Source organism: Podarcis melisellensis, assembly GCF_964234715.1.
Source record: "Podarcis melisellensis genome assembly, chromosome: 16".
NCBI lineage: Eukaryota > Metazoa > Chordata > Lepidosauria > Squamata > Lacertidae > Podarcis > Podarcis melisellensis.
Genome location: NC_138533.1, coordinates 15,943,487 through 15,963,541, shown reverse-complemented (window position 1 = coordinate 15,963,541; position 20,055 = coordinate 15,943,487). Strand labels below are relative to the sequence as shown.

At 50.0% G+C, this 20,055-nt stretch overlaps 1 protein-coding gene across 1 annotated transcript; it reads left to right on the top strand.

Annotated features, from left to right (window-relative positions):
- The first annotated feature begins 3 nt into the window (after nucleotides 1-3).
- EEF1G (eukaryotic translation elongation factor 1 gamma) lies at nucleotides 4-14,101 on the top strand. Its single transcript, XM_081893057.1, has 10 exons — nucleotides 4-161; nucleotides 1,918-2,076; nucleotides 3,394-3,457; nucleotides 4,068-4,210; nucleotides 5,292-5,435; nucleotides 6,647-6,776; nucleotides 8,415-8,601; nucleotides 12,493-12,665; nucleotides 12,781-12,905; nucleotides 13,768-14,101. Exons 1-10 carry the CDS (start codon nucleotides 147-149, stop codon nucleotides 13,924-13,926), a joined length of 1,299 nt encoding a protein of 432 aa, XP_081749183.1. The 5' UTR covers nucleotides 4-146; the 3' UTR covers nucleotides 13,927-14,101.
- Nucleotides 14,102-20,055: the final 5,954 nt, after the last annotated feature.

The following is a 20,055-nucleotide window of genomic DNA, read 5'->3' as shown; positions in this document are numbered from 1 at the left end:
GGCTCCGCCCCTCTCCAGTGACGCACTATAAGAGAGAGGGGGCGGGGCGTGCGTGGCCTTGTCGTCGCGCTCGCTGGATAGGCCGCGTTCCGACTCGCTTTACGGCCGCCTCGCGCGACGCTCCTCCTTTTCCTTTCCTCGCTAAGATGGCGGCGGCCGGGGTGAGCTCGCGTTTACACCTGGGGGCCCCTCGCAATCCGTTTGCATCCGACTTTGGGGGCAGCATTTGGGCGCCGGGAGTGGGGCACATAGAATAAATGACCCTAGCCAGTTGTTTTGGGGGGATATTGCTGGGGAGAGGCGGTTGGGGTAGGAGGAGAGGGGCAGGAAGGGCCGAGGTGGGAGTGTCAGGGATACTTTCTTTCCTCCCCTCCCCAATTCTAATGTCATTCGGTTCAGGCTGCCTCTCTGGGATGGCTAGACTGTGCCAGGGAGTCACATGGGAGATTTATGAACCTCGCCGTGGGAAGGCTATTGGTCTATCTAGCTCAGTATTGCTTACACTGACTGGCAGCCGTGGCTCTCCAGCGTTTCAGTCTGGTCTCTCCCAGCCCTAAATGGAGATGCTGGGGCTTGATTGGCATGCAAGGCAGATTCTCTTACACTAAGCTGCGGCCCTTCCCCATAAATTGATGCCCCTGGTGTGCTTGTAAAGGCATTGGTAATGTTTCCATGCTGTTTCTTATTTATGGGGTGCAGGAGTGTTAAAGGGACTTCGTGTGTGCTGGAATCATGGTGGGGGTGTGTTCTGCCTGCCATTGATCCTCTGTATGTAGGGGCATTCTACTGCAGAATAGCAGGCAATTTGGAGAGTGAACAAGTAGGATGGGGACTCTTGGTTTTCTGGCATTTCCTGGGGTCATCCCTGGCGGCTGCTGCTGAGAAATGTAAACTAGTGGGACTCTTAATTAAACAGTCTAAAGAGCAATAGCCCAATGAGTCTTAGCCATGGTGGGGCAGCGAAACCTCCATGTTTAGCAGCAGTCTATGCTGAAGAAGGGAGACTCTTGCTTCTGGCTGTCTGGTGATGGGAAAAGAAAGCTGGATTAAATCTAGATCTGGTCTGAGGCCTTGATTAGGTGTGTCAGAGGAGAGGTGGGCCTGGTGCCTTGCTGCACTGCTGGGGAGCGGTGGGAAACGGCTTGTGAAATGGGAGTGGGGGCTTGTGGGTCGGAAGTCTTGAGTGCAGAGCGGGATACAGGAGAAGGTGGGTAGCCTGCTTGGCGCTGAGTTAAGGGGCGTAGTTCAGGGGTAGAGCATCTTTGCATACAAAAGGTTGCAAGTTCAATCCTCAGCACCTTCAGGTATGGCTGGGGAAGACCCCTGGATAAGATCCTGGGGATTAGCTGCCAGTCAGGGTAGCAGAGTTGGATAGAGCAGTAACTTGACTTTACAAGGCTGATTCCTGTATAGTTGGAGTGGGTTTTTGTGAGGGGGAGACTAGTCTGATGGAAAAGCAGGCTGCAGTGCAACCTTTTGGAGACCCTGGAGGCTGCTCATTGGTGGGTGTGGCTCTGTGGTGGAGTGAGTGTCTAGGAAGTAGTTTATATGGGCAGTGGGCAGGGTGCATACAAGAATAGAAGGCTGCTGAGGTTTCTAGTTCATAGTGATGAGATAGCATTATGCTGCGGGTGTGGTAAGCTCAAGATTTCCTACAGTACTGCAGTGTCAGAGTTGCAATGACTCAAGGCAGGAAATGATGAGGTATGACGGCAGTGTAGGATACTACAACCGTAAGATCTTGTACGGTCAACTGTAAGCTGTTAAATCTCTGGTTCTAAAATAGCACCACTTGAAAATATATTGGGGGGGGGGCGTTTCCAGAGAGCAGGAGCTGGTGTACTGTGCTAGGAATATCCTCTTGCAAATCAAAGCTCTGTTCTGCATTGTGTCTTACACTGATCCTTTGTTTCGCAGACTCTTTACACCTACCCCGAGAACTGGCGGGCGTTCAAAGCCCTCATAGCTGCCCAGTACAGTGGCGCCAAGATCAAGGTCCTCTCCACCCCACCACAGTTCCACTTTGGGCAGACCAACAAGACCCCGGAGTTCCTGAAGAAATTCCCAGCTGGGAAGGTGAGTGACTGGCCCCACTTGGGCTGATGTCTTCCAGCTGCCTCTCCTTGCTGAGAGTCAGTGAAAGGGGAGCTGCCTATGAGCCTGCTGGGTCACCTTGGCCTGTTCCCAGTTTGCCAGGAGGTGACTGTGCATAGTGGCAAAGGTATTCTAGATATGCCTGGTAAAAACATCAGCATCCCTACATCAGAACTGCCTCCACAGTCAGAGACAGCAATGCTTCTGAATGCCAGTCGCAGGAAACCACAGGAGGGGAGAGGGCTCTTGTGCCCTGGAACTGCTTGTGGGCTTCCTGTAAGAGGCATCTGGTTGGCCATTATAAGAACAGGATGCTGAGCCAGATGGACCCAGCAAGCTCTTTGTTATGTTCTTAGTATGTATATTCTGCAAATAAGTTGGCAAAAGTTACTACAAATTACTGTAAGCCCGAGAAACACACTGTGTCCTGTGGGCAGGCAGGAGAGGGAGGAAGGACAATGCTCTCCATCCCTCCTCACTTGGTCTGCAGGGAATTCCTCCTTAAGTATGACAACTCGGCAAGTGTAGCATTTATATACTGTATTGTCCTGAGTATAAGCAGCACTTCTTTCCAAATTCTGACTGTGAAAAGTTAAAAGTGCAGCTTATATTCTTGACCATACGGTATCGCTGCTGAAACAGCTGCCCATGATGGCCGTTGGGAGTGCAGGGCAACAGCGCCCATCCACCTCCCCCAAGCTGCTGAATTTTAAAGGTGTGGCTTATATTTGGGTACGGCTTATATTCGGACCAATATGGTAAATACATTTACTACAGTGTTTATATAGTCATGTAGAGCATATTGTTACACCCAGGTGTTTGTTTGGCACAATCCTCAAGAGCTGCCACTCTGTTCTGGGTGAGGAGTCACAATCCTGAAAGTCTCGCGGGGCTGGGAGAAACTGCGTGTTGAAAAGGTTGGGCTGAACTCTCCGAAACGCGCTTGTTTTCTTATATGCAAGGAGTTGTGTTTTTGTAATAGGGAAGTATTCAGCCTCGCACCTGCAACAAGGTAGCCCCACCTCTTGACTTCTGGTTACAAACAGGGCCATTTGTACAATCCGGATTTGGTATTGCCATTGTACCACTTTTGGAGTGCTGTGCATGGATTTCTACATGCAGTAGTGATGTCAAATGTCAAGTTATAATTTTATGCGTATTTTGCAAGCATCCAAGAGTGGGGTTGAATTGGTCTTGGCAGGGGGGCACTAGCTGGCTTCTTAGCGTTGTGGGTACTTCAAATGGGACCTTTGCATTTGACCAGCCAGTGGCTTGAGAGAGGCTGTTTTTCTTCCATAGGTTCCAGCCTTCGAAGGGGACGATGGATTCTGTGTGTTTGAGAGCAACGCCATTGCACACTACGGTAACCCCAGTCACCTCTGTCTGCTTCTGATAACTTAATAGAAAGTGGGAGCAGGGTTTGTGGGCATTGAACCAAGAATTCCTTGGTTGGGGACTCCTGTGCAAGGCAGAAGGTTTGAGGTTGGTTGACTGCTAGTGGCAGGTGCAAGGGAACTGTGGGTGGCCTGGGGCAACTGCCAGTTCTTGTTATGCCACCTTCCCTCGCTGTCCTGAGTTTTGCACTTGCTCACTCTTCCAAATGCCTCACCTGCTTTCTTAAGAACTACAGATGAGATTCTGAATACAGCAGCCTAGAGGCTGTCCTTGAGAGGCCCTTGTGACCCTCCTCTCTTACCCTCCTTCTCCCTGGTCATCCTTTTGCAGACAGGTCAACATCTTTTGTTTGACTTTCGGAAGCTGAGTTTAAAACTCCTCTGGTTGTTTTGTTTCTGATTTACTTTATCCTGGCTGTTATAGTTTCATTTTTTTTATTACAATTGGTGGCTTTAGTCTTTGCCTTGGGGAAAATGCACAGAAAGGCAGAACAAGAGTCTGATGGATAAGATGGAGGTAGCTATGGGGTGGGGAGACGGGTCTTTGCCCTTGCAGTAATAGTTGCTTTCCTCCTCCAGTCAGTAACGAGGAGCTGCGAGGACCCACCAAGGAGGCAGCTGCCCAGGTCATCCAGTGGGTGAGCTTTGCAGACAGCGACATTGTCCCTCCTGCCAGCACGTGGGTCTTCCCCACGCTGGGCATCATGCATTACAACAAACAGGTGAGTGCTGGACGTAGGTGAAGCTGCCTGTGCACAGTCAGGCCATTGGCTCACCTGGTGCAGCGTTGGGAAGGCTCTGGCCATGCAGGTTTTGCTGGACAATAACTCCCATCATCCCTGGCTGCTGGGGCTTCTGGAAACTGGCATCCCAACAGCATCTCAAGGGCCCCTGCAGGTTCCCCTTGCTCTAGTTCTGTGAGGTTTCTGGCCAGTTGTTTCCCAGCTATAAGGGTAGTTCTCCTGGACCACACCTACCTTTCCTGTGCCAGGTGTCATATTATGTCAGGCAACAAAAAAGTTCAAGCCACAGCTGCAAAGGAAGTGTCAGATGTGACAAGAAGTACTACATTGGGGAGAAAAAATGCTGAATTCTTAGGGCAGAGCCAACTTAGACTGCGCCCTCGATTCTTCCTTTGCAACCCCAGTTTGCACTGTCATGTGATTGGCAGCATGCTCCACCTACCCATTGACATGGGCCACAGAAGGTTGGCTGTGTCTCAACAGGCCCTGTTGACATATCCATTTCTCTACCTAGCCCTGATCGAGCCACAACACGTTCTGCAGGCCACATGGCTTCTTTGAATCCCACAAGTAGCCTGCTGCTATTACTCCTCCCCTTGACAACTGGTACTCAGTGGTGGTAAACTGCCCCTGAATCCAGAGGCCCCATTTAGCTGTCGTGCAGAGTAGTAAGCTAGACTCCTCTGCTTGAGAGGTCTTTTAAACTGGAGGTGCTGTGGATTGAACTCAGGGGTCTTACATGCGCTATGCATGTCCTTGAACACTAGGCAGGTGTTCTTCGTTCAGGTGGAGCTGGATGGACAGGACAGGCACTTAAAAATAGAAGATGCACTCCCCATCTTATTTCAGAGTTGCATATTTAATTGGTTCATGTTAAATGCACTTTGCAGTGGATTTTTGTATAGTGGGGGTGGCTGTCTATTTTCCTGGGGTTTTTATCCTTTTTGTTGTCTTCTGAGTGCACTAACTCAATCTTTTATTCAGGGTTGTTTTGGCTGCAGCAGATTCTGCTGTCCCTTCAGGATTTCTTTCTAAATTGTGCATCCCCCTCTCTCCCCAGGCTACAGAGTATGCCAAGGAGGAAGTGAAGCGGATTCTGGCCCTCCTTGATGCCCATTTGAAGACCAGGACATTCCTGGTGGGGGAATGCATCACACTGGCTGACATCACGATTGTCTGCACACTTCTCTGGCTTTATAAGCAGGTGGGTTTCTGAGAGCTGGCTGAGGAGCACGGGACAGAAGCGTCTGGGCATGGTGGTAAACATATATCCTGGCATGGTAAACCTATGTGCTATTTGCTTCTAGTAGGTATTGGGGAAGGGCAGCAAGATTCCACTTCTTTTGCAGTTATATCAAAAATTACTGATTTGGTTATATTAGAAATACATAGGCAGATAATTATGAAATTATTGTTTAATAAGTTAACTGTTTATATTTCAACAACTTTTCTGCTGTACTTTATTGGAAGGAGAAAACAAATCATTTCCTTAATAACAATTTTAAATAATTTATTGAACTAAAACAATAACATTATAGCATATGTATCCATGCTTGTTAACTAATGTGGTTAAACAATTTTTAAAAAACTTAGACTGAGTTTTAGCACATATGAAAAACTTAAAACAAATCCTTATTTCCTGATGAATAGCCCTTGGACTATAATGTAACTTAAATAGAAAGCTATCTTTAGAAAGATTTTTCCTCCAAAACCTTTTTTTAAAAAAATACATTTTTTTTATTTAAAAAAACATTGATTTTTATCCACCCTGGTTTAAAAGTGAAAGCTTCTAACCTTCTTTAAACTGATGGAAATGAAGGGGAAACATGGTAATGTCTCCAGTTAGCTGAAGAACTGTCTCACGCTGATGTAAGATGGAGCAGGCTTGCTCCCTGTTGCTCCAAAGGGCAGAACTGGAAGAGGTTGGTGGAGACAGCAGGGAAGCAGATGTCACCTGCAGGTTTGGAAAAGCTGCAGCAGTGGGACAGAGTCTGCCTCAGGGGGGCTCTCCATTGGAGGTGTTTAAGCTAAGGCTGAGGCCACAAATAAGGGATGCTGTAGTTCAGCCTTTCTCAACCTGTGAGTCCCCAGATGTTGTTGGACTACAACTCCCATCACCCCTAGCTAGCAGGGCCAGAGCTTAGGGATGATGGGAGTTGTAGTCCAACAACATCTGGGGACCCACAGGTTGAGAACCGCTGCGTGTAGTTGCATCTTTCATTGAACACAGGGTTGGGCTGGGTGATCTCTGATCCTCCTTGTTGTCATGTGAAGCCTACGGTTTATTCATACAAGCAGCAGACCATTCATGTTTAATCCAGAAGTCACGGTCTTACGCAACCTGCCTAGCCCCAGACCAAACGGCGGGGGAGATGCGCATGTGCCACTCAGTCTGGTTCCCCTTGCTGTTTTCAGGTTTTGGAGCCGTCCTTCCGCCAGCCGTACGAAAACGTCAACCGCTGGTTTGTGACCTGCATAAACCAGCCTCAGTTCAAGGCTGTCTTGGGAGAGGTGAAGCTATGCGAGAAGATGGCACAGTTTGATGGTAAGAGGCCTCTACTTAAATTCATATCTTGTTTTTTTAAATGGCTTTAAATAGTTTGTGAATTGTCCTTGCTAAAAAGTGGTGATTTATAAATTTAAAGAAATGTGCTCTGTGAGAACTGGTGCCCTGTATTGGGCAGTCCTCGCCCTCTCTGGTTCTGTTCCTTGTGCTATAGAAATGAGACACAGGTGCAGAAAGATGACATCTCTCCCCTATACCACCTGTTCTCCTTCTGGAAAGTGGGGTGGTTCAGAAACTAAGACCCTCTTTACTCTGCTCCCAAGGAAGGGGCATGGTCTGCCTTACTGTGTTTCTCTGCTGGCAGCAGCATATGCTTAATCACAAGTGACTGTTCTTAAAAAGCTCATCAGTGTTATCTACAGATTCAGCTACCTGATCTTAGACGAATCAACCCAGCTTGGCTTCTTAAACCATTAATCCACCTTCCATCCTTATGCTTTTTCAGATCTGCTGACTTGGCACCTCTGCGGCCTTAGGAATTAATGAAATCTGCTTGCTGAAATAGATTAAAATAAGTCTTGAGCAGAGTAGAAAACTAGAAGGTGCTTTTGAAAAACTTGGTGCTGTTTGGCTTGGCAGCCACAAATTTATGACCGGCCTACCCAAAGAAATTGCTTGGAATTAACAACAGAGTTGCCATTTGTACGTACCAATGTGCTGGCTTATTTTTATTTATTTATTTCCTAAAAAATTTATAACACTTGATGGCTAAGGAACCCCCCCCCCCAAAGAGCAGTTCACGAAAATAATAAAGCAATAAAATTATCAGTAGACAGTTAGAAACAGCTATTTAAAGCATTTGAAAATTAAAATCTTCAGTAAGTGTGAAACACCAGATACCTAAGTATCTAGGCAGGTTTGCCTAAGCAAAAAGGTACAGTCGTACCTTGGAAGTCGCACGGAATCCATTCAGGAAGTCCAACTTCCAAAACGTTTGGAAACCAGACCTGCAGCCAATCGGAAGCTGTGGAAGCCCCATCAGACAGGGGAAGGGTTTGAAGAACGTTCAGAAACCAGAACGCTCACTTCCAGGTTTTGATCGTTTGGGAGCTGATTTGTTCGGGAGCCAAGACTTCCAAGGTATGACTGCATTTAGCTGCTTTCCGAAAAAAGTTCAAAGAAGCCTGACTGATGTTAATAGGCAGGGAGTTCCAAATTGTGGGTGCAAAATGGGCATTATGTGTCCCCCGTAACAGTGTCAGTTTTGCAGATCCAGGTGGCTGAGTGGGCATATATGGGTAAGGTGCTCTCGCAGGTAAACTGGTCCCAAGTTGTTCAGGGCTTCATATACTAATAGTAACACCTTGGCCCAGTAGCATACTGGCAATGAGCACAGGTCCCTTGAGCCCAGGTGCATGCAGACAGGGTCTCACCCCTGTCAGCAATCATGCATTCCAGCTGCAGCTTTTCCATATCAAGTGTGCGGGAAGCCCCACACTGAGCGCAATGCAGTAGTCCCTTCTTGGAAGTAAGTAGCTTGGCGTGGGTGTGGCCAACCTGTGGCTCTCCAAATGTTGGGACTGCGTTTCCCATACTCCCAGATGATTGGCTGGGGTCAACATATGACATTGCCCCCACCCCACACACCATTTTCCTCCTTATTCCCTCTCTGTGCAGCCAAGAAGTTTGCCGAGAACCAGCCCAAGAAGGAGGTGCCCAAGAAGGAGAAGCAGCCCAAGGAGGACAAGAAGTCGGAGAAGAAAGAGGAGAAGAAGCCTGAGCCCGAGGAGGAGATGGACGAGTGCGATGAGGCCTTGGCCTCCGAGCCCAAATCCAAAGACCCCTTTGCTCACCTCCCCAAAAGGTGAGGCCCTGCTCGGGGTGGCGGTGATGGACAATCCTCGGGACAATCCTCTGTTTCTGCCTTGGATTGCCTTGGGACAATCCTCTGTTTCTGGATAGCTAGAAAAAGTCCATGTGCCAGATAGGACTGGGCGATAACTGGTTTTCAGTATTGTGATATATCACCAGCTAAACATTGTTATATCACAATATCTGAAACAAGGAAGGAACCATGCAGAGGCGAACAGGACAGTGTCCTGGCAACTGCTACTACTTTGGGGCTAGACTACTGATGAAACTGAGTGTGTAATGATTGATAATATTGTCATTTATCTGTTTTAGACTCCTATTGCAATGTTTAGCAGGTGATATTGAGAGGGTTAGCTTGTGATAACATTGCAATGTTTAGCTGGTGAGTTGTCCTGATGTTGAAAGCCAGATATCGCCTAGCCGTTACACACATTGTGATTTGTGATATTTCGCCAGCTGAAATATTATGAAACAGTTCTCATGATTTGTACTGTACTTCAAACCATTTTTGCATGCTATATTGATCTATCGCTCAGCCCTAGTGCCAGAGAATTGGGGGGCGTGCGTTGTACAAGCTTGGAGGCCACTTAGCAAATCAGTTCTGAGTCCCTTCCACCCTAAACCCCCCTCCCCCAGAAAATCCCAGCTTGTGATAATGGGGAAGTCCCAGAGTTGTGCAAGGCACCAGGTCTCCCTTCTCCCAACCACTTGATGTTTTATTCTGCCATTTTGGGGGCTCCTCAAATTTTCCCGTGCATTGTTCAAGTGGTTCTGCCTCTGAAATAAGGTCTAGAAGTTTTCCTTAAAAAAAAAAAGCTGTGTTCCAGCCAAGCTTTTGTTCCTGGACTGTTCCTAAGTCCGGTGACTGACCCTTGTTTTATGGGTGGTGTCAGAAGACATTTAGGGCTGGCTGCCATTGGCATAGGCCTTCTGTTCAGAATCCACCTCTCCCTCAATTACTTGCAGGGAGTGCCAGGCAGCATCCCAGGGTGTGCAGCCCTTACAGGCTCTCTGTGTGCAGCTTGCTTGGAGTGAGATGGGATAGGGAAGGTTCTCTGTTGGTGAAGGTTGAGGTGCCCTTTCCTGAATGATCCCCTGCTGCCTCCCAGGTGGTGGGGGCCCAGTTCTAGGCATGCAAGCTGTCCCCCAGAACCCTGGCAGGGGGAGAGCAGTGTGCAGGCAAAGACCCCCCCCCCAAACTCTGCAGGGATGGCTTTCCAAGCCAAAGGGGAGTGTGTAGCTTGCTGCATGCTTCCCTTCTGTTTCAAAGGCTGTGGGTATGAACCACGTACCTTATAATGCACAGGACAGTTGTTGGCCTTGGGAAAGGATTGTTCAGCTGCAGCAGGCTCTTGAGTTAATAGTAGATGGTTCTGTGGGAAGGATCCTGGCCAGCAGTATTTTCAGGTGGTCCACACAGTGGACCTTGTGAAGAAGGGCAAGGTACTGTAGGGCTTGGCAAACGGACTTGCTTCTCTCCTTTGCATGTGGGGCTTGGCCAAGCACAGCAGCTCAAGTTCTGTCCAAAAGCAGTAAATGAAAGGCAACTTAGGAGATCTGCTCATTCAGGAAGAAAAATTACTGAAATGGGCTCACTGCTGCACTATATGTATATATGCCTGCTGCATTTCAGGTGCAAAACCAGTGGAACTGGAGGGCAAGCATATGCTCAGAACTTTGCACAGGATCAGCCCAGGGCAGAATCCTCTCCTGGCCTCTCCACTCCCCCAAGCTTCCCTTGTTTCCCTAGCTGCCCTTGTTAGACACTTAGGAGTCCAGATGTGGGCAGAAAGTAAATCGCCCTACAGCAAGTGTTTCTGAATCCCAGTTGCTTAATAGTGGCTTAACAGCGGCTGTAAGAAAATAGCCTGCCCCCTAAAATTACAAGCTTAACTTGCACACTTGTTTAAAATCACATGGGCGCCCTCTCCTGGTTCACCCACTAGGGGGCAGCCCATAGCTGTGCTTTGGCTGTCCCACATCCCATGCCCTGCCACGTTCTAGGGCTGCTTTTGTGCTTTGCCCCAGCCAGGCCGAGCCCACATTCCCTGCTTGGGAGGAAGAAACACTGGGCGGCGGCAAGGAGCCTTGCTTCTTGGGTGGTTCGCCAACCTGGTGCCCTCCAGATGTTTGGGGCTGCAACACCCCTGTCAGCTGCAGCTCTTGGAATGGCTTGGAGGCTGAATAGCTCTGGCAGCAGAGTGTAAAGCGAAAGTGTTAAAACTTTAAAGCGTGAAAGAGCAAAACAAGTTGGGGTTAGAAAACTGGGTTTGGCTTGGCCCCGGAAGATGGGAAGGGCCATAGCTCAGAAGCAGAGCACCTGCCTTGAGTGCAGAAGGTCCCAGCTTCAATCCCTGGCACCTCCAGATAGGATTGGGAGAGACTCCCTGGCTGAAATCCTGGAGAGTTGCTGCCAGTCAGTGTAGACTCTATTGAGCTAGATGGTCTTGACCGTGTAAGGCTGCCTTCTATGTTCAAATGTATGTTGTTCACCCTCAAGCATCTGGCAGAGGAGGCCTGTCCAGTCTTGGGTTGGGTGGGACAGCCAACTCTTCCCCCCCCCAACCCCCATGTAAAACATGTTCCCCTGCCGAGCTGTATTCAGAGCATGGTGTGTTTCTACAAGAGGAATCACACCGCTAATATTGGCCTTGATGCAACACTGCAGCTGTTACCAACACAAACTATCCTCTGAGCCAATATACTCTTAAACAGTAGCTGACTTGTTTTTGGAAACCCCCCTCCCCTACCCCATGTGTTCTGTATCAGGCGTAATTAATAGCGTTCGTCATTCTGAAGGCAGATGGGTCATAATACCACTTGAGTTTTGGTTTGGTTTTTTTCATCCACGCGATCCCTCCCTTCTCCCCGAAAACAGGTTTTTCTAGATTTTCGGCTGGCTTTTCCCTTCTGCAGTGAGTGTGAACTTGGATGTGGGTGGGCTGCTGTTTGGGATCAGCATCTTTGGGACCCAGTCACCCAGTGGGCTTCTACAGAATTTCTGCCTGTTTTGCTAAGATACCCCCACCCCTGAACCCGTGATGAACACACAAAAGTGAACGACTTTCTGGAAAAAGCTGTGGCAATGTCTCTCGAACAAGGGTAGCAGCCACACCTTCTGGTCTCCCACTTTAGGACAGTCACCTTTCCTACAGCAGCTGCTCACCTGTGCCCCTCCCTCTATTCTTCTTGTGCAGAGTGATGGATTGACTACTGTTCTCTCTACGCACAATTGCCTTTAGAGACTGGGGCTTTTAATTCCCCTGCCAGGCTGCTTGTTGGGATGTCAACTGCATTTTGCATCAGTTAGCTCCTTTATCTCTGGGCTCATTTCAGAGTGCTGCTGCTAACGTTTCAGAAGCGCTAAATGCTTTGGGATGGGGTTTGTTTGGAGGCCTGTGGGCTGCCTGGACCTGGAGGTCTGCCTCGAGAGAACCTGCTGCTGCTGCTGCTTGTTGTTAAACACGTCAAATGTCAGAGAACCAAAGGCGGGACTTTTTCAGTTGGGTGTCCCCTGCCAACACACACACAGAGGTAGAATTCCCTCCCTTAAAACTCCATTTGGCCCCTTCTCTTGTGGTATCAAAGTAAGCCTTAAAAGCATCGCTTTAATTTAGCAAGAGTAAGTTCACTCTGTGCGGCAGAGGCTGAGTGGTGTCTTTGGGGAAGGGCTGTGGCTCAGTGCCTGAGCATGTGCTCTGCGTGCAGAAGGACCCCCCAGGGTCAGTCCCTGCCTGCATCTCCAGGTATTGGGGGAGACCCTTGTCTGAAGCCCTGGAGAGCTGCTGCCACCCAGTGCAGGCAATACTGAGCCAGATGCGCCTCTGGTCCAACCCGACGTAACGCAGCTCCCTACGACCCTTTCCTGTCCTCTTCCCTTCAGCTCCTTCGTCATGGACGAGTTCAAGAGGAAGTACTCCAACGAGGACACCCTGACGGTGGCAATACCCCACTTCTGGGAGCATTTCGACAAGGAGGGTTGGTCCATCTGGTATGCAGAGTATCGCTTCCCCGAGGAGCTCGCTCAGACCTTCATGAGCTGCAACCTCATCACAGGTAAGTCTGCCGTGACCCCAGTCGCCGCCACCTCCATTGTTTTCTGGGCTGGCGACCTCTGAGCTGGGCCAGACAGTCAAGTGACCTCTTTGTCTCCCCTTTTCTTTCCTGGCAGGCATGTTCCAGCGCCTAGACAAGCTGCGCAAGAACGCCTTTGCTTCTGTCATCCTCTTTGGCACCAATAACGCCAGCTGCATCTCTGGCATCTGGGTCTTCCGTGGGCAGGAGCTAGCCTTCCCGGTGAGTTTGCACCTCAGGAAGACCTGTGAGGAACCAGACCTCTTGGGAGAGCTGAGCATGACGGCTTCCCTAGCTATTTCTCTCGCAGGAGGGTCAGGGAAACGCAGCATTGCCATTAGCCGTTCTCACTGCAGCTCAGACAGGTGTTTCCTCATTGGATCTTTAGTAAGGCCCACCTAGGCTAGATTTATGTTGCTCTCCCACAAGCAAGGAGCCACGATAGATCGATCAAGTGGGCAGCCATGCCAGGAACACCTTACAGCAGCCTTTGCCAACCTGTGCTCGCTGGGGGCTTATGGGAGTTGTAGTCCAACAACACCTGGACAGAAGAAAAAGTGTGAAGCTTAGCAACAGCCAACTCTGGTTGTCCCTCCACAGCTGACATGGGCCTCTCATCCACATTGTAGTTTGCCTGGCCACAAGCCGGTGGAACTGCAAACTGCAGCGTGACGACCCTGCAGCATTTTTATTATACGTAAGAAAAGCAGAATACCATTGTAAACTGACTTCTGATCACAATGGTCATATCTAATGGAGAATATATTTTCCCAACCTGGTGCCGCCCTGATAGTTTGGACTGCGACTCGCATAAACCCTGACATATGGTTCATACTTGCTGGGGCTGATGGGAGTTGTAGTCCAGAAACAACTTGGAGGGCACCAGGTTGGCAGAAGCAGCCTTAACAAGATTCAGTGCCAGTGTTTAAATATTTAAAGGTGATTTCCACTTTGGGCTTCAGCAGCCGAGGCTGAGCTGCCCTTACGGTTAACAAGTGAAGCGGGGAGGGAGGCAGCCCCTTTATTTCTCGCCCCCTCCCCCCCACTGCCCATCCTGACTCTGCTCCCTCCGTGTCTCCATCAGCTGAGCCCTGACTGGCAGGTAGATTACGAATCCTACACTTGGCGGAAGCTGGACCCGGAGAGCGAGGAGTGCAAGACGATGGTGAAGGAGTATTTCCTGTGGGAGGGCGAGTTCAAGCACGTCGGCAAAGCCTTCAACCAGGGAAAAATCTTCAAGTGATGCGGCCAGAGAGCTGGCGAGGGGGGCGGCACTGTTCCCAAAACCATGGACCTAAGGAAGGGCGTCGTAGTCTCCGAAGGAGCGGTGAGAGCTCCCGCCACCGTTAGAAACAACTCAGCAGGGAGAGACGTCGTGACATTCAAAGACGCGAATTAAAAACCCGAGTGTGCTAGTAGCGTCAGTGTCCGGTCTGTGCTTGGGGGGGGGGGGAGCTGTGGAAGGCCTCAGTGCCAGGAGGAGGAGGGGACAACATTTCCTTTTGTGCTCCTCAAGGGGGTTACAAACAGTAGTTTGGCTTACAAGGCAGCCTCTTTCTACACTCCACAGCATGGCCCTTGCCCCTGGCTGCTTCCAGCTCCCCTAGAATATGCCTGCCAGATAGAGGGGCCCCCTGATTTGTCCTGGGGTGGAGAAAGGTCAGAAACCAGTGAAAAATTCTCGCTTTACTTTTTCTCCATTAGCACAAGTTGGGAGCAGGCCCTGTTGCTCCTTTGTGTCGTCTTGCAAAACTCAAGAGGGCCGGAGAGAAATCAATGTACAATTTTAAATATAAGAAAAATGGAGTCATTAAATCACTATATTTAAATAGGATGGGGGAAGTCTAGCTGGTTTGCATTTTAAGAATGCCTACGTGAGCAGTTCTTTAACCCCTGGGGAAACAGATGTGTTTGCCTTGTGCCTAAGGGATAAAGAGATGGGGGTCTCCATAGGGAAGGCCTTCCGAAGGCAAGGAAAAACACAGATCTGTTTCTGGAACAGAACTAGATCTTGGGGACATCCAGTGCAGCTGAATGTTGGAATATTAGGGATGGATAAAAGGAAGGGCTTCTTCACGCAGCTATGGAACTCCCTGCCACAGGAGGCATTGGTGGCCACCCACATGGGTGGCTTTAAAAGAGGATCAGAAAAATTCATGGTGGAAGAGAAGGCTATCGATGACTACTTGCTGCAGTGGCTGGGCTCTGCCTCCACGATTGGAGGCATCAATGCTTCTGTGTTCCAGTTGCTGGAAATCACAGGACGGGAGAGTGCTTGGGTTCTCCTTGCAGGTTTCCCATGATGGAAGAATCTGGCCAGCCATTGTGAGAACAGGATGCTGGACTAGATGGGCCACTGGCCTGATCCATCAAGGCTCTTAAGTCCTTGAAATGGGGAGGGGCGGGTGGAAGTGGCACCTTCGTGAAGTTGCTAGACAGGTTTCCAAGCCCTGACACACCCCTTTCCAGCTAAACCAAGGGAGGACAGTGTGGATGCTTTGCAAAGAGCAACACAGGAGCAGCTATGGACTCAGGGTGTGATTTCCCCCCACTGCCGCCACCCATTTTCTTATCAAGGCTAGGTGTAAGGGCCAAGGTAGAACAAACAGAACCACACCTGTGGTGTTGATTCAGGCCTTGCCTAAAACAAATAAGATGGGCTTGTAAGCTTGAGTGTGGCTGACACCCCATGCCCAAGCAAGCAGCAAGGAATATCTGGGTCTTCTGCCATGCCCTTCTGACAGGCCTTGACCCAAGAGGAAGGCTGAGCAGGTAACAGTCTGAATGAAGGCCACTCCCTGAGTCCCACAAAGGTCAGAAAATGGATTTAACATGCCACTGTTTTACAAAGGAAGCAGAGTCGGTGCATGGCAGTGTTGGCAACTGGCAACTGAGGTCCTTCCATTTCTGAGGCCCTGCTGGGACAAGCGGAGGAAGCAGAGAAGGGTTGGCCAAGGACTGGGCGCAGGAGCAGGGGATGCTCTCAAACCCTCAGCCTGCCTACACTGACTGGCAGCGACTCTCCAGAATCTCTGGCAAGGAGACAATGACCCTGGAACCTCCTACGCGCAAAGCCCAGGGGCTGAGCTAATCCTGCAAGTCTTTCAGAAAGGAAAACAAGCTGCTGGTCCTCATGGCTTTTTGCACCAGGGACTTGGCAGCCGTTGAGGCTGGCACAAAACTATCAAGTGTGTTTTTGAAGGTGGTGGACTTGACTGGGGATTTTAAAGTGGAGATTGGATGGTCATGTGTCAGGGATTCTTTAACTACTATTCCTGCATTGCAGGCATGGTTTACTAGATGACCCAACTCTCTGATTCTATGCAGGCAAGGGGCCCTCCTGGTGTTTTCAGTGTTTTGAATTCAATTTGGCCCCCATGCCTCTCAGGGCTTGGCTTTTACTCTCCTGAAACTCAACGGGGGCAAAGTCTTGGCAGCCGAACCGGTTCGTGCCTTGGCCCAGAGAAATTCCCCTTTGAATTCTGCCGTTCTGTAGCATCAAATCTCGTCCGCCCTCCCAGTTCGTGGCTTTAAAACTGCACTGTTGGCCACAAGGGCTGGTTGAGGCCACAACATTCAGGGACAGCAGAGCCCCCAAAGCTGCCACAGTCACACTTAAGAGCCTCCCTGGGGCACCATCTGCCTGGGCAGTTGTTGGGTTAGAACAGGGTTTCCAGCAGCTTTTCAACTCCAACTCCCATCATCCCTACCTAGCAGGGATCATGGGAGCTGTAGTCCAAAAACTGGGTTATGGTTTCCAGACCCGGGACTGGGAGAGAGCAGGGTTCAAATCCCCTCTTGGACATCACAAAACTCACTGTGTGACCTGGAGCTCAGTCTCGGCCGAACCTACCCCACAGGGTTGTTGTGAGGATAGACAGGAGGCGAACTGTGCAGGCCACCTTGAGAAAAAGCTGGAACAGAAGCACAGTAAACAAAAGAAATGGAGGACATGAATTCGCTTCTGCTGCTCCAGGAGGGCAGTCCTCTCTGGGTTCACACCCATCCTAGGCAGAGACATCACATCTGAGCCTTGGGCCACAAAGCCACCTCTGGCAGCCTCCTGTCCTGTGCCCCTTCCCCACCTGACCTCCTTTGTCCCCCTGGCTACCTCTTCCGCAACTTGGTCCCTCCTGAATGTGCTTGGACATTTGCTTTTCTGGCTTGTTCAGGGTAAGGAAAGGGCTTAAGTTAATCGCCTCCATCTGGCTTCTTGGGGGCCCTCAGGAAGAGTGAATCATGCACGTATCCTGCTAGGCGGGTGGGGCCTGGCCGCAAGCAGCTCGGTATTTATCATTCAGGGCCAAATGCAACTGTGGGAGAAAGGAGGGAGCCAGAAGGGCCCTGGAATGGAGCTCCGCGGCCAGATTGGGACCCCTTTTCAAGGAGGGCAGTGGTGCCTGCTGTGCTCCCCCAATGCCCTCAGTGGGGCCACTTCCTGGCCCCTTAGCATGCAGCTGGGGGCTGTTGAGGCATCATGGAACTCATTCCGTTGCCTGCTAGTGCGGAAGGGTTTTCCTCGCAAGGATGTGGGCACAGAGTTAAACACATGAATTGGGAAAGTGGATGAGATGGCTAACCACTGCGCCACACTGCCTTTCTTGCTGTGCTTCAGGCCACTGTTTGGCTTTCAACATGCTTGCTTAACTAAGGAAGGACGGGGCAAGAGCTCATAAGCGTATAAAGAGTGCCTCTTTTCCCAATGTTTGAAGGCTGCCACCACCACCCATCGTGAACGGTTTGTCCTGCGGCAGATGAGTCCCCCAATCCCTGCAGCTTAGCCCACCCCGCCAAAGAAAACATGCTGTCCCGGTTTCCACTCCCTGGGGAGGAAGGAAGGGCTGGGTAGAAATGTAATCAATAAAGTTTAAAATTGCTCTGGGTTTAATTTTCCTTGCAGACCTGAGAGCTGCATTTCTACAGTTCCAGATTTGAAGGTAGATTTGGGCTATTTAATTATACAACATACAGTAGTGGCCCAGTTAGGTAATTAAAGGCTGGGCGTAGTGATTTTATGAGAGCCCCTCCCTCTTAAGATGACTTACTTTTCAGAAAATGTGGTATGTCAGCCTTGCTACATTTTTGAGGGGTGGGGTTTCTCCTTGTTCCGCTTAGTGAGGCATCTGCACCCAAACCCTATCCTGACAGAGCCACTGACAACACAGCATTTGACCCTTGTCCCGCCAATCAGAGCCCTCCCAATCCTCTGCAATCGTCACGCCCATTTTGCAGATGGAAAGACTGAGGTGCAGAGAGAGAATGGGCTCCAAAAAACCACCCAAGTTAGCTCATATCAGAGATGAGATCTGAACCGGATGTCCTTGCCACCTCATTTAATCTTGTTGCTTTTCGGCTGCCATAGAAACAAGCTTTGGGTTTGTTTGTTTTTTAAAACACATTTCCTCTGGGTTTGTTTTTTTTTAAGCATCTTTCTGTATGAACCACACATATTCTAATAACAAAAATAAGAGATGTGGACTTGGGGCTAAGAGCAAGCGAAACTGCGTAATTTTATGTTCCAGTTTTGTTTGTTGGCTTGCTGCGAAATTATCCTCTGGTGGGGGAGGGAATGGAAAATTATGGGGTGGTTGAGGGCGGGGCGGGGGGGGGAGAGCAGCAGCAAATATTTTGGGGGTGGGGGAGGGCCGGGGCACGGCTGGATCAACAATTCCCTTCTCTCGTTTTTTAACAACTTGCTGCAATAAATTCTGTGGCTGCTTCTGGAATCTGGGCCTGGGTCCAGAGTTCTTTGATAGGGCTGTTGAGGGAAGTTCAATGTGTGTGAGAGAGAGTGTAAAAAGAAAACCCAACCACCCCTAAAATCCGGGGATGGTGGAGTTAGAACCCAAGTCCTCCCCTCACTTCCATTTCTTTGCGCTGATCCGACAGCCAGCCAGCGGGGCGCTTCAAGATGGACCCCAGCTGTGGGGTAGGGGAGGGAGCCTTGGCCTCCGGCCAGGACATCTGGCATCCATTTTTCCTCTGCTGAACCGCAGCCCCACCCAAGCGCCGTTCTTGTGTGTGAGAGATCAGGCTCTCTCGGCAGTGACTCATCCAGGCACAATATTTTTGGAGAAAGGCAGAGCATGTGAGCTGCTCTCTCCCTGTCCCCCGCTTGCTTCCTCGCAAAGGCCTGGATGCTGGGTGGCTGTAACTCAGCAGTTCTCGAATTCTGCTCTTCCTCGGGTCGGCTCCAGCCAATTGCAGCTCCCAGCTGTCCAGAGCGGCATGGAGGCTTCAGGCCCTCTGGTATTTGGAGAAGTTCTGAGCACGTGCAGAGTTCCCATCCTCACAGAGCAAATTGCCCTGCTCCCTCCCAACGTCTAGGGTCCATCAAGTTTCACTGCATGTTCAAACCAGAGCAGAGAACGGAAGGGACCACCCCTCATCTCCTGTTTGCCGCCAGCAATGTAAGACTCAAAGGTATATTGCACCTGGAAGTGGAGGCTCCCATCTGCTAATAGGCTTTGGAAGACTCTCCCCTCCTTGAATCTGCCCAATCAATCCTAAGCCACATCTTGTGGCGGTGAGTTCCAAAGGTTTTTATTCCCATTAATCACTTCGATTTTTTTTAAAAAGAAATGATATAGTGGTATACAAATCATTTTATAAATCAATAAGTTTAATGGCACGTCCCATAAAGCAGTACTTCCTGTGTCCTGTCACAATACAGGGTTGCCACCTCTTTTTCTGGCTCAGCCCCCTCCGCCTTTTTAACTAATTTTAAGCCAGGGGCGAGGCTTCCCCCATTGTGCCTGGAAAAGCTTCACCCGCGACGAGATTCCATCCTTCTCTTTCCCTCACAGTAATCCAAACCTCCGCTAGCAACTTGCTCTCTCAACCCCGGAGCAGGGGAATAATTTTTTTAGCTCTGCCAGGGCTTTGAAATAAGATGGTTATTTACAACTCCTTCCCTATTGGAAGAGGGGGGTGGAAGGCAGCAGCCGGGAGGAGGGAGGAAGAGTTCAGTTTATGGGGAGCGAAGGCTGGGGTCTGGCATAGATTCCTGCAGGCATCTGGCTTTGAGCAGCAGGGGAGGAATGCAGGCCTGGAATACAAGCCCTGCTGAGTGTGTGTGTTTTCCTTGGGAAGTGGCGAAGGCTCCGGCCAGAGAGCTTGGACAAAGGGCAGCCAGAGGAGAGGAAGAGAAAGCGCAGCTTTGAATCTGCTCCTCGGCACTCAGGGCCCCTTCGCTTGACCCAACCCTCTCCAGCTCGGAGAATTCTCATGGTGAGAAGCCACGCTAGTCCCTAAACTGAAATGTGCTGTGGTTTGGTGGCGGTCAGGTCCCCTTCGCTGCCACAGGTACAGTAACACCTCGGAAGATGGTGGGCTCTGCATTCTTGGAGGTTTTCCAGCAAAGGTTTGGAGG

Excerpts from the sequence above, each read along its gene's own strand:
- EEF1G (XM_081893057.1), top strand. Across the intron at positions 3,458-4,067 it reads CAACGCCATTGCACACTACG|TCAGTAACGAGGAGCTGCGA; the intron begins GTAACCCCAGTC and ends TTCCTCCTCCAG. Across the intron at positions 4,211-5,291 it reads TCATGCATTACAACAAACAG|GCTACAGAGTATGCCAAGGA; the intron begins GTGAGTGCTGGA and ends CTCTCTCCCCAG.